Here is a 17,644-nt window from a genome sequence, read left to right as displayed (position 1 = left end):
ATCACACAGATCTGCCTGCTTCTGCCTCCACAAGTACTGGAATTGAAGGCATGTACCAGCACACATGGCTGTGTCCTGGAAGTTTTAAAGAAAAGCAACAGTGTACAAACCGCACTGCTTTAAGTGTACTGATGATCATTAAAATCTCATAATTCCATGTACTTCAATATCAGGTATCTGATTTGTGTTTACAAGGCACTCCCCTAAGATAGAAGAAAATAAAATAATATTATAACAAAAATACCATTTGAATCATATGGACATTACAGCTACTGACTTGAACTGCCAATCTGTTTAGTCCCATTCTATCTACTCAGATATTGTAAGAGGTATACACACTGAAATGGTGATCAGTATGTGTCCAAAACCTTCTAATAAGCAAAAATTACATAGTAGAACCAGTGTTACTCATTTTCGTGCAGTAACATTGTAAAATTTAGTGAAAGGAGCAGCTTATGAGAATCAAGAATATTGTTGTGGAGAAACCTTAATCCCTATATGACATGTCTATGATGAACAAAACAAACTGTTAATTCAATGTGGGAATCTTTATTATTTTTGTAAATTAAACTGGTATATCATATGTCAAAATGATTCTAAGACACATGAGCATAGGGTTATTGAACGAAGCAGTGTCCCTGTCTTTCTCCAAGAACAATTGATTTGGTAGTAGTCCCCACTGTGAGTAAATTTTCTGAATGTGATAAATGGTTACTGTTAATTGGTTTTGCAACTTCACTGAGAATTCATCAGCAAACTCATATTGTTGAAAATACCTATGAATACTAGGAATTTGGAACTTCTGCTTGTCTTGGCTCACTTTGTAAATGAAGTATCATTCATACAGTACAAAAATTTGTGAATGGGATTGCTGTGGTAAAACTCTGAATTCTTACAATACTCTTCATATATAGGAGAAAACCTCTTATAGAAAAATGATGCTATAAAAGTTATCCACATAACAAATGCTCTTACCATCACAGGGATCTTCAAAAATACCCATAATGAAGGGGAATACCGGAACATGAATAAAGTGATAAAATTTTAAAATTCGATTCTTCTTTACCATTAGACCAAATTATGAAATTAATTCATATAGATAAATATATTTATTAGTGTAATAAAATGACTGTGGTAAATCTTTCACATGTGCCAATTTTCTTTGCAAGCATGAAAGCAGTCATACTGGAGAGAAACCCTTTAAATGCCCTCTATGTGGTAAAGCATTCCCCTATATCACTGTTCTCCTATGGCATAAAAGAAAACACACTGGAGAGAAGCCTTACAAATGTAATCAATGTGGTAAAGCCTTTGCAAAAAGCAGTCAGCTCATAAGGCATAAAATAACACATACTGGAGAGAAACCTCATGAATGTAACCAATGTGGTAAAGCCTTTGCACAAAACAGTCATCTCATAAGCCATAAAAGAACACACACTGGAGAGAAACCTTATGAATGTAATGAGTGTGGCAAAGCCTTTGCAGAAAACAGTACTCTCTTAAGCCATAAAAAAACACACACTGGAGATAAACCTTATGAATGTAATGAGTGTGGTAAAGCCTTTGCACAAAACAGTCATCTCATAAGCCATAAAAGAACACACACTAGAGAGAAACCTTATGAATGTAATGAGTGTGGTAAAGCCTTTGCAGAAAACAATACTCTCTTAAGCCATAAAAGAACACACACTGGAGAGAAAACTTATGAATGTAATGAGTGTGGCAAAGTCTTTGCAGAAAACAGTACTCTCTTAAGACATAAAAGAACACACACTGGAGAGAAACCTTATGAATGTAACCAGTGTGGTAAATCCTTTGCACAAAACAGTCATCTCATAAGACATAAAATAATTCACACTGGAGAGAAACCTTATGAATGTGACAAGTGTGGTAAAGCCTTTACACAAAACAGTACTCTCTTAAGCCATAAAAGAACACACACTGGAGAGAAACCTTGTGAATGTAACCAGTGTGGTAAAGCCTTTGCACGATACAGTCATCTCAGAAGACATAAAAGAACACATACTGGAAAGAAACCTTATGAATATACCCAACGTGATAAATCCTTTGCAAAGCAGAGTAGTCTCTGAAAACATGAAGAAACACACAGTGGAGACAAGCCTGGTGAGGATAATTAGTGTGATTAAGCCTTTGCATGTAACAGTCATCTCCTAAGACAACAACACATTCTGGAGGGAAACCATATGAATTAACTGTGTGGCAAAGCCTTTGCATATAACATCTCCTAATACATAAAAGAACACATACTCGAAAGAAGCTGTCTGACTGCATCCAATGTGAATAAACTTTTGCACTTCAGAATCATCTTCACACTCATGAAAGAAATCCTAATGGACAGAAAGCCTACGAGTGCTTTTAACATGGTGAAACCATGTCATATTTGTATAATCTTCATCATCTTGAAAGGATTCATACCGGAGAGAACTTATGAATGTGTTAAACTGGTGAGGCCTTGCACATATCTAGAGTCATCATCATCATCATCATCATCATCATCATCATCATAATCATCATCAAAGTATCCTTACTGGAGAGGAATTCTGTGACTAAAAGCAATATGGAAAGGCCTCTGTGTTCTTTGGTCCAATGAGATCCAACAGAACTGAAAAACTAGCTCAATGGAAATGACCTCCCTTTTCTGAATGGGAAGGGTAAAGGGAATAGGGGCAAAAGGAATGGAGGGTATTAATGGGGGCAAAGGGAGGGGAGATTATGATTGGAATGTAAAGTAAATAATCTTATTTTTAGAAAGAATACAATGAATGGTCAATATCAATTACATTCAAAAGTATTATAAATTTTTTTTAGGAAAGACTTATTGATAAACCTGATTCTCAACATTTACTGTTTTCAATTGCCTCACTTTAGACAAGAAAAGTTTAGTTCAGTGGGTGAATATGTAGGGAATGGTGAATAACACCAGCCAAGAAGTTCTCTGAGAGTAACACAACAGTGGTAGCCTGTAGAAGTTTCTTTGTGTACACATACCTATTGCTCCAGTGGTACTACTGAAAAACATCACAACCCAGACTGAATTTTGAGGTATGAGGAAGGAGGCTTTCTTTTCCATGTATGACCCTGTTTCTGGATTAGATGTGTAACCATGTAAAGGGTGAGTTTTCTCTGCCTGACTTCATATGGACAGTATCTTTAGACATAGACACCACCAATCAAATTTGATAGATGGCCTTTGACACAGATCCCTCATAACTCTCCCCTCCCTTCAAATATAGGATAATTAGGTTCTGTGTTCTTGTTCATATGATAAGGATGTGCTGTTTAATGAAAATCAAACATCCTTGAAGTGCCTAGTTTTAAACAATTATTGACATCTATCCTTGGAGCATCCCAGTGACTACCCAAGGTGTAGATAGCCTTTGTTTTCTGGAATTAAAGTTGAACTTATTTTCTGAGGTGGTTCCCAGAGTGTGTGATCACTGTCATGCTTGCTGGTCTTCCAAGATTTACACCTCATCTTCTGCCCCTCCTGCCTTCCTGGGCTGGTTGGAAACAGCCCTCCAGGCAGGAGGAGAACCACTTTCTCTGAAACGCTTGTGATCAAGTGTTTCGCATTCCAAAGCATTTCATATTTCACATGTTTCTAGATGTGAGATGGCCATTCAACCAGTGCCTTGAGGGTGGGACTCTATAAAATGAGTTATACCTAGTGTTTATTTCACAGTAATGTTGCAGACAAGTTTCAGTGTATGGAATCTTCTGAGGTGAGCACAGTGGCCTATGGAGAAGAAATAAGAGCAGAAATTTTATTTCCTTGTTTTTAATAGCTGAGTAGTATTCCGATAAGATATGGGTGGATGGCAGAGGAGGGGAACTCCTCTTTTCAGTGGACTAGGAAAAAGGGATTGGGGGAAAGAGGGAAGGAGGGTGGGTGAGGGAGTAGCCTTTAATAGGGATATATAATGAATAAATTGTGAAAAAATAACAATGATTAATAAAATAAAAATGAATTAGAAAAACATTTTTTTTTTCTTCTCAATATAGTTTATTCAGGAACCTTGAACAATCTTCTGAGCCTGGGGAAAGCCAGCCCACAGCTTAAATAGCCTCTGGGTAGCCAACCCCAGGATGCCATGTGGGCAATGCAGATTTTTCCACATACATGGAAGCAAGCCAGATCCTCAGCCTTAGCCAAATATGGAGTTGTTTGTGACAGATAGCACTCACCATTGGGAAGGTGGAAGGCAGAAACCAGCTCCATCTTTAAGGCGCGGCATTATGCAGCTCTCTACAGTTCCCCCTTTTTGTTTTGGAGGCATCAGGCAAGAGTAGAGGTCTGATCTCTGATATTAGATATAAATTGGGACTTTGTACCGATGTTCATTTAGGTGTCATCCACCCAAAGAGCATCAGACCCGTCCGATACCTTTTTCTCAGAGGCGGGACCTGGGGCATCAAACTGCATGCAATCAGACATGCTCTTCTCTGGGTCCAAAGCGGCTGACCCTGAGTGCAGTGCTTAGCCTCGCATTCTGAGCGTAACATTTTGGCTTTTTATGGTATCCAACCATGCTTGGGGAGACAGTCCTGCTTCAATGGCTGTAAAGGCCTGAATGATCATGGCTGCATCACACTGTTGTGAGACTCTAATCTTGCATATATATCACAGGCAAACCAAGGAGACCAACACCAGAAGGCCTGCTAATGCTCCCATGCCCGCCCATTCCTTCAGATGATTCATGGCTGCAGCAATCCATGATGATAATCCTGTGGCTAGTCCTGCGTCCACTCTGGTAGAATTTACCATGACAATGGCCACTCTCAGCTGCTCCATCGTAGTATCGAATTCTCCAGTCCAATTACCTAAAATATAGCTAGACAATTGTTTAGACAGATTTGCAGCGCAGGAAAAATTCTCATGTTGTATGCTAGTGACACAAAGTCCAGCATACTTTCATTGACACCCAGGTTGAGCGATTTGCCATAGGGTATTAATTTGCTCCTGCAAGAGGTCAATCCTTTGATTGACCACAATCAAGCTTCCTTTTAGTTGAGCATTAATTCCTTTATGTACAACTAAGGCATGAGCTACATTGGCTAAATGATTGTTCAGGGTCTGAGCAGTCTGCCCAGTATGACTCATGGCTAATGCCCTGGTGGTAGCTCTAACAGCCGCCAATGAGATGGAAGTAACAATGATGGCTGTAGTGCCAAGATCCCTTTTCTGTCTGAAGAGAGTCATAGCGTGAGGGGCATCAATGGGCACAGGCACCCAGTGAGGCATGCGAGCAACCAGGGCATACCTAAATTTACTAGCATTCCAGCATTGGGCAAAAAAGCAAGTATCATTACCACAATTACTTGGCTCTATCTGGCTAATACTGAATAAAAATGGGGGATATAGACAAACAGGTGTGGGCTTATAGGAAATATTATGAGAAACCTTAACCCCCTCGTTGGAACATCCTGCGTCAGTTCTAGAACTAGCAGTGGTGGTGTCCGAGGTCTGAGTAGGTTCAGGAGACCATTGCCCCCAGGGGAGAGACGTGCTCCATGTAAATTGACTAACTCCATGTTTTCCTCCACTTTTGAAAGTCATTTAAGGTTCTTAAATTATTTTTTTCCCTTTTTTTTAAAATTTTTCATCAATTACACTTTATTCATTCTGCATCCCCCCATAAGCCCCTCCCTCCTCCCCTTCCAATCCCACCCTCCCTCCTCCCTCTGCTTGCATGCCACTCCCCAAGTCCACTAATAGGGGAGGTTCTCCTCTCCTTTATGATCTTAGTCTGTCAGTTCACATCAAAAGTGGCTGCATTGTCCTCTACTATGGCCTGGTAAGGCTGCTCCCCCAAAGAGGGAGGTGATCAATGAGCAGGCCAATCAGATTATGTCAGAGGCAGTCCCTCTTCCCATTACTATGTAACCCAATTGGACTCTGAACTGCCCTGGGCTACATCTGTGCAGGGGTTCTGGGTTATCTCCATGAATAGTCCTTGTTTGGAGTATGAGTCTCTGGGAAGTTCCCTGTGTTCAAATTTTCTTGTTCTGTTGCTCTCCTTGTGGAGACCCTGTCCTCTCCATCTCTTACTATTTCCCAGTTCTTACCTAAAATTCCATTCACTCTGCCCAACAGTTGCCCATCAGGCTCAGCATCTGCTTTGATAGTCTGAAGGGCAGAGGCTTTCAGAGGCCCTCTGTGGTAGGTTCCTAGGTTGTTTCCTGTTTTCTTCTTCTTCTGATGTCCATCCTCTTTGCCTTTCCGGATGGGGGTTGGACATTTTAGTTAGGGTCCTCTCTCTTGCTTAGTTTCTTTAGATGCACAGGTTTTAGTGGGTTTGTCCTATGTTGTATGTCTATATGAGTGAGTATATACCACGTGTGTCTTTTTGCTTCTGGGACAACTCACTCAGGATGATCCTTTCCAGATCCCACCATTTACCTGCAAATTTCATGATTTCCTTATTTTTCATTGCTGAGTAATATTCCATTGTATCAAAGCAGATGCTAAGCCTGATGGGCAACTGTTGGGCAGAGTGAATGGAATTTTAGGTAAGAACTCGGAAATAGTAAGAGCTGGAGAGGACAGGGTCTCCACAAGGAGAGCAACAGAACAAGAAAATTTGAACACAGGGAAATTCCCAGAGACTCATACTCCAACCAAGGACTATTCATAGATATAACCCAGAACCCCTGCACAGATGTAGCCCAGGGCAGTTCAGAGTCCAATTGGGTTACATAGTAATGTGAAGAGGGACTGCCTCTGACATGAACTGACTGGCCTGCTCTTCAGTCACCTCCTCCTGAGGGGGAGCAGCCTTACCAGGCCATAGTAGAGGACAATGCAGCCACTTTTGATGTGAACTGATGGAGTAAGATCAGAAAGGAGAGGAGAACCTCCCCTATTAGTGGACTTGGGGAGTGGCATGCATGCAGAGGGAGGAGGGAGGTTGGTATTCGGAGGGGAGGGAGGGGCTTATGGGGGGATACAGAATGAATAAAGTGTAATTGATAAAAAATTTTAAAAAAGGGGAAAAATAATTTAAGAACCTTAAATGACTTTCAAAAGTGGAGGAAAACATGGAGTTAGTCAATTTACATGGAGCACATCTCGCCCCTGGGGGCAATGGTCTCCTGAACCAACTCAGACCTCAGACACCACCACTGCTAGTTCTAGAACTGATGCAGGATGTTCCAACGAGGGGGTTAAGGCTTCTCATAATACTTCCTATAAGCCCACACCTGTTTGTTTATATCCCCCATTTTTATTCATTATTAGCCAGATAGAGCCAAGTAATCATGGTAATGATATTTGCTTTTTTGCCCAATGCTGGAATGCTAGTAAATTTAGGTATGCTCTGGTTACTCGCATGCCTCGCTGGGTGCCTGTGCCCGTTGATGCCCCTCACGCTATGACTCTCTTCAGACAGAAAAGGGATCTTGGAATTACAGCTGCCGTTGTTACTGCCATCTCATTGTCGGCTGTTGGAGCTACCACCGGGCATTAGCCATAAGTCATACTGGGCAGACTACTCAGACCCTGAATAACCTTTTATCCAATGTAGCTCATGCCTTAGATGTACAAAAAGGAATTAATGCTCAACTAAAAGTAGGCTTGATGGTGTTCAATCAGAGGATTGACCTCGTGCAGGAGCAAATTGATACCCTATGGCAAATCGCTCAACTTGGCTGTCAATGAAAGTATGCTGGACTGTGAGTCACTAGCATACAACATGAGAATTTTTCCTGTGTTGCAAATCTGTCTAAACAATTGTCTAGCTATATTTTAGGTAATTGGACTGGAGAATTCGATACTACGATGGAGCAGCTGAGAGTGGCCATTGTCATGGTAAATTCTACCAGAGTGGACGCAGGACTAGCCACAGGATTATCATCATGGATTGCTGCAGCCATGAATCATCTGAAGGAATGGGCGGGCATGGGAGCGTTAGCAGGCCTTCTGGTGTTGGTCACCTTGGTTTGCCTGTGGTATATATGCAAGATTAGAGTCTCACAACAGTGTAATGCAGCCATGACCATTCAGGCCTTTACAGCCATTGAAGCAGGACAGTCTCCCCAAGCATGGTTGGCTACCATAAAAAGCCAAAATGTTATGCTCAGGATGCAAGGCTAAGCACTGCACTCAGGGTCAGCCGCTTTGGACCCAGAGAAGAGTATGTCTGATTGCATGCAGGTTGATGCCCCAGGTCCCGCCTCTGAGAAAAATGTATCGGACGGGTCTGATGCTCTTTGGGTGGATGACACCTAAATGAACATCAGTACAAAGTCCCAATTTATTTCTAATATCAGAGATCAGACCTCTACTCTTGCCTGATGCATCTAAAACAAAAAGGGGGAACTGTAGAGAGCTGCGTAATGCCGCTCCTGAAAGATTGAGCTTGTTTCTGCCTTCCACTTTCCCGATGGTGAGTGCTCTCTGTCACGAACAACTCCACATTTGGCTAAGGCCGAGGATCTGGCTTGCTTCCATCTATGTAGACCTATCTGCATTGCCCACGTGGCATGTTGAGGTTGGCTACCCAGAGGCTATTTAAAGTGGGCTGGCTTTACCCAGGGTCAGATGATTGTTCAAGGTTCCTGAATAAACTGCATTGAAAAAAAAAAAACACATACTAGAAAAAAAACTTATAAATATAATGAACATGATAAAGCCCTTGCACAACAGAGTAGTCTCCAAAAACATGAAAAAACACACAGTGAAGAGAAGCCTTGTGAGGGTAATTAGTATGATAAAGCCTTTGCATGTAATAGTCATCTCCTAAGACAACAACACATTCTGGAGGGAAACCATATGAATACAACTATGTGGCAAAGCCTTTGCACATAACATCTCCTAATACATAAAAGAACACATACTGGAAAGAAGCTGTCTGACTGTAACCAATGTAAAAAAAAAAAAAAAAAACAACAAAACTTTTGCCTAATGGATAGAATTCCTGTGAGTGCTTTTAACATGGTGAAACCATTCCACATTTGTGTAATCTTCATCATCATGGAATGATTCATACTGGAGAGAAAACTTATGAATGTGTTAAAATGGTGAGGCCTTGCACAAATCTAGAGTCATTATCATCATAAAAGTATCCTTACTGGAGAGCAATTCTGTAACTATAAGCAATGTGGAAAGGCCTTTTTGTTCTTTGGTCCACTGAGATCCAACAAAAGTGAAAAACTAAGTCAATGGAAATGACCTCCCCTTTCTGAAGGGGAAGGGGAAATAGGAAAAATAGGAGTGGGGAAGAGAAGGGAGGGGGGATTATGATTGGAATATGAAGTAAATAAACTTATTTTTTAAAAGCATACAATGAATGGTAAATATAAATTACATGCAAAAGTATTATAAAATGTGTTTAGGAAAGACTTATTGATAAACCTGATTCTCAGCATTTACTGTTTTCAATTGCCTCACTTTAGACAAGGAAAGTTTAGTCCAGTGGATGAATATGTAGGTAATGGTAAACTAATACCAGTGAGAAAGTTCTTTGAAAGTAACACAACAGTGGTAGCCTGTAGAAGTTTCTTTGTGTACACATACCTACTGTTCCAGGGGTTCTATTGAAAACCATCACAACCCAGACTGAATTTTGAGATGTGAGGAAGGAGGCTTTCTCTTCCTTGGATGACCCTCCTGCTGGTCTGGTTGTATAACCATGGCAAGGGTGAGTTTTCTCTGCCTGACTTCATCTGGAGAGTGTCTTTAGACATAGATGCCACCAACCAAATTTGATACATGGCCTTTGACACAGATCCCTGATAACTCTCCCCTCCCTTCAAATATAGGATAATTTGGTTCTGTGTTCTTGTTCTTCTTGTTGATATGATAGGAATGTGCTGTTTAATGCAAATCGAGCATCCTTGAATTGCCTAGTATTAAACAGTAATCTACACCTATGCTTGGAACATCCCAGTCACTCCCCAAGGGGTATAAGCTTCTGTTTTCTGGAATTAAAGTTGAACTTACTTTCTGAGGTGGTTCCCAGAGTGGCTGATCACTCTTATGCTTGCAGGCTTTCCAACCTTTATACCTCATCTTCTGCCCTCCCTGCCTTCCTGGGCTGGTGGGAAACAGCCCTCCAGGCAGCAAGAGAATCACGTCTCTGAAATGCTTGTGATAAAATATTTCAGACTTTATAGCATTTCAAATTTCACATGTTTTTGAATGTGAGATGGTAAATCAAACAGTGTCTTTAGGGTGAGACTCTTTAAAAAGAGTTATACCTAGTGTTTAGTTCACAGTAAGGTTGCAGGCAAGCTTCATGGTATGAAATCTTCTGAGGTGAGCACAGTGGCCTATGGAGAAAAAATAAGAGCAGAAATTTTATTTCCCTGTTTTTAATAGATGAGTAGTGTTCCGATAATGTATGGGTGGATGGCAGAGGAGGGGAACTCCTCTTCTGAATGGACTAGGGGAAGCGGATAGGGGGAAGATGGAGGGAGGGTGGGACGAGTAGGAGTTGAGGGAGTGACCTTTAATAGGGATATATAATGAATAAGTTTTGAAAAACTAAAATGAATTAGAAGAACAAAACTTGACAGCAAAAATTTGAGTCCAGTCTGGGTACCCACCCTCCCTCAAAGAATAGAAAAAAAGATATAAAGAAAGATATATCTTTGTCTTTGTCACCTTTCTTCCTTGTCAGCTCATTCTTTTTAAATCATTACCTAATGGAGACCATACTGCTCTCTCTGAAGTTTGTATTTCCATAGATGTAGGTTTCATACCTGGAACAAATGGCAGAGGTTCATATTTAAGATATCAAAACAGACATAGCTGCTAATTTTCTCTTAGCAATCCCTCAGTCCTTCCATGTTATATGGTCCTCCAGGCTGGCATAGCGCACCCAATACCCTGAATTCTTCCCAGGGCCTGAGCTAACCTCATTCCCTCCTTCCCCATATATAGGCAAACTATTTTGGCTACCTGGTCCTGTTGAGAGCCATGCAGGAGCAACAGCAAAACATCTGTAGTACTCATGGAATTTGGCTCCCCTGTTAGCATAGTCATGATGAGTTTGTCTTGGAGAAGCATAATCCCAAGAACTGCTTATACTGAGGACTTTGGGCTGTTGTGAAACATAATTCTGTTTGATGCTGTTATGATGCCCATATTCCTCATAACATGAGTTGTATGAAAACTGTAATGATGCTTCTAGCCCCCTCACTGGGCAGTATCACTGGCATTTATTTTTAACAATGCTTGATCTCTTTTCATAGATCAAGCTAAGCAAATTAATGAATTAACCACTGCTCTTAAAAGGGACCATAGTTGTAGGTTTTTAGCAATAACCATTATACTTAGAAAGAATTTGGAAAAAGATTGTTTAACAAGGTTGGGGAAGATGTTTTTGCTAATGTCTGCGATGTACAAAACCTTAGAGAATAATTTAAAGTTAAGAAAAGTACACTTTTAATAGTAAAGCCAGGGATGCTTTAAGGTTGATGAGCAGAAACCATAGCCCAAAGTAGCATTGGCTGACTGGACACCCTCAAGCTGGGTTGGAATCTGAGACAGCAGGTGATTCCCCTATATGTGTTTTTCCCCTCAGCTTATTAATATGATTTAATAAAACTTATTAATGAGTAGATGCACACCCCTTTAAGATTTAAAGTACAGGTGCCAGTACCATGCCACTTTTTATTACTGTTGCTCTATAGTACTACTTGAAATCTGAGATGAAGTTACCTTAAGAAAATCTTTTATTGTACATACCTGTTTTTATCAATTCTGGGTTTTTGGTTTATCCACATGAAATTGAGAATTGTTCTTTCAAGGTCTGTAGAGAGTTGTGTTGGTATTTTGATTGGAATTGCATTGAGTCTGCAGATTTATTTTGGTAGAGTGGCCATTTTTACTATGTTAATCCTATCAATCTTGGAGAATGGGAGATCTTTCCATCCTCTGATATCTTCCTTGAAGTTTTTTTTTATACAAGTCTCTTATTTGCATGATTAGAGTCACACCAAGGTACATTATGTTATTTGTAGCAATTGTGAAGAGGTGTTATTTCCCTAGGATGGCTTTTTTTAAATTTTTTATCCAGCCACTTTGCTGAAGATGTTTAGCATCTGTAGAGTTCCTTGGTTAAATTTTTAGGGTCATTCATGTGTACTCACATCATCTGCAACACAAGCTGGACTGGATGTGGAGAAAAGGGAACCCTCTTCATTGCTGGTGGGAATGTAAACTTGTACAACCACTTTGGTAATTAATCTGGTGCTTTCTCAAAAAATTATGAATAGTGTTTCTTCAAGATTAAGCTATAGAACCTCTGGGCATATATTCAGAAGCTGCTCAAGCATACAAAAAGGATATTTGCTCAACTATACTCATACCAGCTTTTTTCATGATACCCAGAATCCAGAACCAACATAGATGTCCCATAACTGAGGAATGGATTTAGAAATTGAGGTATATTTATGTTGAGCCTGATAAGGCCTGCTGCATCTACCTGAGCCTGGCTTGAGTTTGGAGAACTGTCTTTAGCTTCTGATTAAAGAGGTGCCACTTCTGGAAAAAAGTGACTCAGCATATCCTGAGTCACTTAAAATTAACCTTGCCTGGTAATTGTTACATGGAGTTTTGTTGCTGGCCCACCTCTCCTTGCACCAGTTAACCTCGACTCTACCTCACTTCCTTAACCCTGCCCCTTGACTCAAACCTTTAAAAGGGACCACTTAATTCAATAAACTGAGTTCCTGCTTCTGCAGATCTCCTAGCTCGGTGGTGTTTTATTCCTTGGGTCATCTGGGGAGGTTCGGGTCATCAACACTCATCATCCCGCTCAGCCACGGAGGGCATCCAGCTGGACTGGCCACCCTCCTCCCAGCTCCACCTGTCAGATATTGACCTGGCATACTGTTGCCCCCTGTGAGTATTCTGCTCCAGGGGAGAATGCTGACAGGCCAACTGGTCTGCCAGTGAGTGTACCCCCATTGAATATGGGGCAGTTCTCTGGAATCCCTACAAATTTTGCTTAAAAGTAGGGTTTTCAATCTGCTTGATACTCAAGCCCTTCAAGTATGGAAGTATGTTATAAAGGTTGCTCTATGGCTGCAGGATGAGGGCACCCTGTTTGACTGGACACCTGGGACAAAGTAGAAACCCTGGTCAACAGATCACAGGTTTGGGAAGGGAATATCCCCCTCTGGGAGTCATTCCCCTGGTCACAACCCTTAAGTGCTGCTTCCATCCAAAACTGCCCAAAGAACATAAGGATACATGTAGGAGACAGGAAAGTGGGGCTGAGGAGGACCTGGCTCCCCCAAAAAGAAGAAGGTGCTGGGGCCAAAACCAGCATTAAGTCAGATGATGAGCCTATTCCTCAGAGACAGAACATGTATCCTTCTTTAGATCCATTTAAGAATGCTGCCTGGCCAGCCCCTACCCCTCCGGCTGTGCCACTGAAACAGGGCTCGCTTACTACCCCTTCCCTGACTCATCTACACCCCCTCCATATTCAGAGAGACCCGTGGAACTTTCCCTGTCACCACCATTCCTGGGGCGGCTGGTCCCCCTGACTGGGATCCTTAGGGGGCTCTAGACCTCAAGGAACTCCACAGTGGCGGAGGATGGGGCCAATTCACCTTGGGCTGAGACCATTCTTAAGGGGCTGGTGCATCAGTCATGCACTACATGAGACTGGATGGACCTTACCAAGACTGTCCTTTCTGAGCTGGCCTTCCTTAAATGGTTGGCCCTTTACAAGGAGTAATGCAGGGTCCAGTGGGAATGCAATCAATGAGCTAACCCCCAGATGCCAATAACTTATGGAATGCTTTCTGGCACAGCTGACCAGTATTCCACAGGCCTCCAGCAGGCTGTTCTCCCAGCCCTTTATATCAGGAGCAGATTAGAGCAGCAGGCTTGGCAGCCTAAAGAAAGCTAGATGAGGGGCCTACAGAATCTCCTGTTTCAGTAATTATACAAAAGGCCTAAGAGGACCTCCCTTCCTTCTTAGACTGGGTAGATAAAAGTCTGAGGAGAAAGTTTCCCCGGGGGAGTTTCATGATCAGTTTGTTAAGTCGCTAGTGTGGGATGGTATGAATTCAGATCACAAGCTGGCCTGTGCGAGGATGTGTAATATGGGGATGGGTAAGTGGATTGTCACCACTAAAGATGTAGAGACCACCTCCTTTCAGGCCAGGGCAATGGCTACTGCCATGCCAGGAGGAAGTGACTGCCTTAGTCAACACCCTTCAGTAGGTCACTAGGACTCAGGGGCAGACATGCTTTGGCTGTGGACACAACGGCCATTTTAAATAAGAATGCCCCAACAGGTCTCAAAATGCTCCTGGTGCCAGCACAACAGGCACATTACCAGGAAATCCCTGTCCCAAATGCAAAAAGGATTATAGATCCCGATTTAACCTTAAAGCTGAACCTTTACACTCTTCTCGGGGGCCATCCCCACCCCCATTAAATAAGGGGAAGAGAGGGAACAAAGTTCATTGGACTGTCACCCTGGTCCCTGGTATGAGACCTAAAATGACACTCACAATTGGGGACAGGAGCTTTCAGTTCCTAATTGATGTGGGGGCAGACCGTACTGTGAGAAGAAAGTAAGAGGCCCCTCACTCCTGGCAGCTGGTTCCTGGCCCCTCCCTAATGGGTGTGGGTGGACAACCAAGTCATAGGAGACTGCCAGCTGGTGGCCTTGGGTGGATCCTGATGGGAACCAAGGAGAAGTGCTCCCCCTTGTGGTCCCTGGTCTTACTCCCAACCTTTTGGGACAGGATGTTCTTGGTGAAGCCGAGGCCTATATTACCACTGATCATAAGGCCCTCTACCAAGACATATTAGACCATGAGGAATATGAACAGCAATTTGAGCAGTGATGAAATGTCCATTCTAACTAATGGGATGATCCTTATTTTGAGCAATTAAGAAACAAACATTCTCAGATTCACCCCCAATTCTAAAGGCCACTGCTCGCCCTTCAGTCACAAAAATCTGATGGACACCTGGGGACCCAGTCTGGGTTGAGCAGTGGCCTCTACCTTTTGCTAAGATAATGAAACAGCAACTCGATGTGGGACATATAAGGCCCTCTATTAGCCCTTGAAATTCACCTGTTTTTGTGATTAAAAAAAAGTCAAAGGCTCTTGGAGACTTTTCATGATCTAAGAAAGATTAATGGGAGGATGCTATCCTTTGGGACTTCTCAAAGGGGATTGCTCTGGACACCTGCCATTCCTTGTGGTCTCCATTTGACTGGAATTGATATTAAGAATTGTTTCTTCTTTATCCCAAGGATACAGAAAAGTTTGACTTTTCATTACCCTCAATAAATTTTCAGGGGCCAGATAAGAGGTTTGAGTGGACAGTGTTGCCTCAGGGCATGGACAATAATCCTGCTATGTGCCAATATTATATGCTGCACTTTTTTACTCCTTTAATAAATCAAACAGATGCCTTATTTTATATCTATATTGATGATATTATTTGGGGGAGTTCCAGCCCTGCCGGGTTGCAAGACTTGATGACTAAGTGTCTTACTATTCTTAAAGACAGTAACTTTAAGGTGGACCCTGAAAAAATTCAGACACTCTCTCCCCTTTTAAGATCTTGGGATCCACATTGTTTCTTGAGGGGGGTCTCCCTAATGAAGCCACAGTTATATTTTCAAGATTCTTACTCAATTCCCTAATTCAATTCCAATAACTGAGAGATTAATTGGATGCAGACATGGATTCCCATTTCCACACAGGACCTATCCACACTTTTTGACATTTTAAAGGGCTCTGATCTTACTACAAAATTTGTTTTATCCTCACGACATCAACAGATTTTGTGAAAGGTTCAATAAGCTATAGTTACAGCAACTTTAAAGAGGTTTGAGTCTGACATTCCTGTCACCCTGTATCTTTTACTCGGTGACACGCTCTGCACTGCTTTATTAGCCCAAGATGAAAAACCCATCAATTGGATTCATATTTCAGTTGGAGGGACCCCACAGGTTTATCCCATGACTCACCAAATGGCAGATTACATTATTAAAGGAAGAGATATTTCAGTAAGAGTGTTTGGCATGGAACCACACTCTGACAATTCCCTACAAAATAGATGACTTTACATGGCTTCAGAGAAACAATCCTAGGATTGCCTTAGCCTTGGAAGGGTTGGGGGTAGGTATTATTAATTGTCACTATGGTCACCATAAGTGTATGAGCTCCTTTTCACGTTTATCCTGGAGAGCACCAAGACTTTTTCTCCCCCAACCAAATCCCAAATTTCTAACAATATTTATGGATGGTGGAAATAGGGGAGCCTCATCAGTGGTTTATTTACTCCACGGGCCCAATATTAAAATGACACCTGTCCAAGCCATTTCCCAGGAAGTTGAATGCTTGGCCCAGGTCAAGGAGCTTTATGTAGTTGTACTTGCCTTGGATAAGTTTAGGGAGCCCTTTAATTTGTTTTCAGATAGCCTTTATGTTGTAAATCTGCTACCTTCCTTAGCTGAGGCCCATATTAAATTAGATGCAAATCCCATAACTCCTCTTTTGATTCAGGCCCATTTTTTTCTCCAACAGTGAGCTTACCCCCTATACCTACACCATCTCAGAGGACATCAAAACATTCCCAGATTCCTGTGAGAGGGAAATGAGCTAGCTGATAGTTTGGCATCTGGGACACAACTAAATACAGTGACTGAGGCTTCAGACTTCCATTATTGACTCATACTAATTGAAGAGGCCTCAAAGATAAATTCCCACAAGTCCCTGTTAAATATCTTAAAAAGATTATCAGAACTTGGAGGTCATGCCAACCCTTCCTTCAATTACCGCCCCTGCAAAAGTCAGGTATCAATCATAGAGGATTGTGTCCCAATAATCTTTGGCAGATAGATGTGACTAACTATTCCACATTTGGCAAAATAAAATACATTTTTCTTTCAGTGGATACATTCTCACATACATGTTGGGCCTCAGCTCATGCTGGAGAGAAGTACAATAATGCTATTAGTCATATGCTTCAGTGTTTTGCCACCTTGGGTCTACCTGACAATATTAAGAGAGACAATGGTCCATGCTTTATAAGCAAACCATTTCAGGAATTCTTACAGACATGGAAAATTTCTCATACTACTGGAATTCCTTATAATCCAAAGGGCCAAACCATAACAAAAAGAGTTAATCATACTTTAAAGATTCATTTACAAAAACAAAAGGGGGAATCATTACCCCCTCATGATCAATTGAAAAATGCATTATTTACTTTAAATATTTTAAAATTTTCAAAAGATAATCAGTCACCATTTCAGAAACATTGGTCTATATCTACTCCATGTAGTTCCATAAGAGTCAGATTGAGAGATTCATTGGAGAGGACCCAACCCTCTTCTCACAGCAGGAAGAGGATTTGGATGTATATTCCCCAAAGATGAGAAGAGGCCCATGTGGGTTCCAGCCAGAAATATAAAATATTTGCCACCACTAAAAGATGAGGATGACAATGATGACCCCTCTAGGAGGCTATCTACCCCTGAGAAGCATTCTTTTATTCCCCCAGAAACCAATGAAAATGTGGAAGACGATCCTTTTCCTTGTGACACTTATGATCAGTGAAGGGGGATTTGGAGACCTTGCCAAGGCCCAAGAGGTTATAGAAGAATGAGGCCTAGCTCAGTTTGCTTTGGCATGG

General features: G+C 41.7%; 1 protein-coding gene across 1 annotated transcript; it reads left to right on the top strand.

The window, feature by feature from the left end:
* Positions 1-1,259: 1,259 nt before the first annotated feature.
* On the top strand, positions 1,260-1,997 carry LOC132650615 (zinc finger protein 436-like; the record flags this gene model as incomplete). The annotated part of the gene is made up of 1 exon (XM_060375962.1): positions 1,260-1,997. A coding segment is annotated over one exon (738 nt), but the record flags the coding sequence as incomplete, so codon positions are not given.
* Between the last annotated feature and the right edge of the window lie 15,647 nt (positions 1,998-17,644).

The sequence above is a fragment of the Meriones unguiculatus genome (assembly GCF_030254825.1).
Source record: "Meriones unguiculatus strain TT.TT164.6M chromosome 13 unlocalized genomic scaffold, Bangor_MerUng_6.1 Chr13_unordered_Scaffold_28, whole genome shotgun sequence".
Lineage (NCBI taxonomy): Eukaryota > Metazoa > Chordata > Mammalia > Rodentia > Muridae > Meriones > Meriones unguiculatus.
Note: the sequence above shows the minus strand (reverse complement) of the source record. Positions and strands in the feature narration are given on the sequence as shown.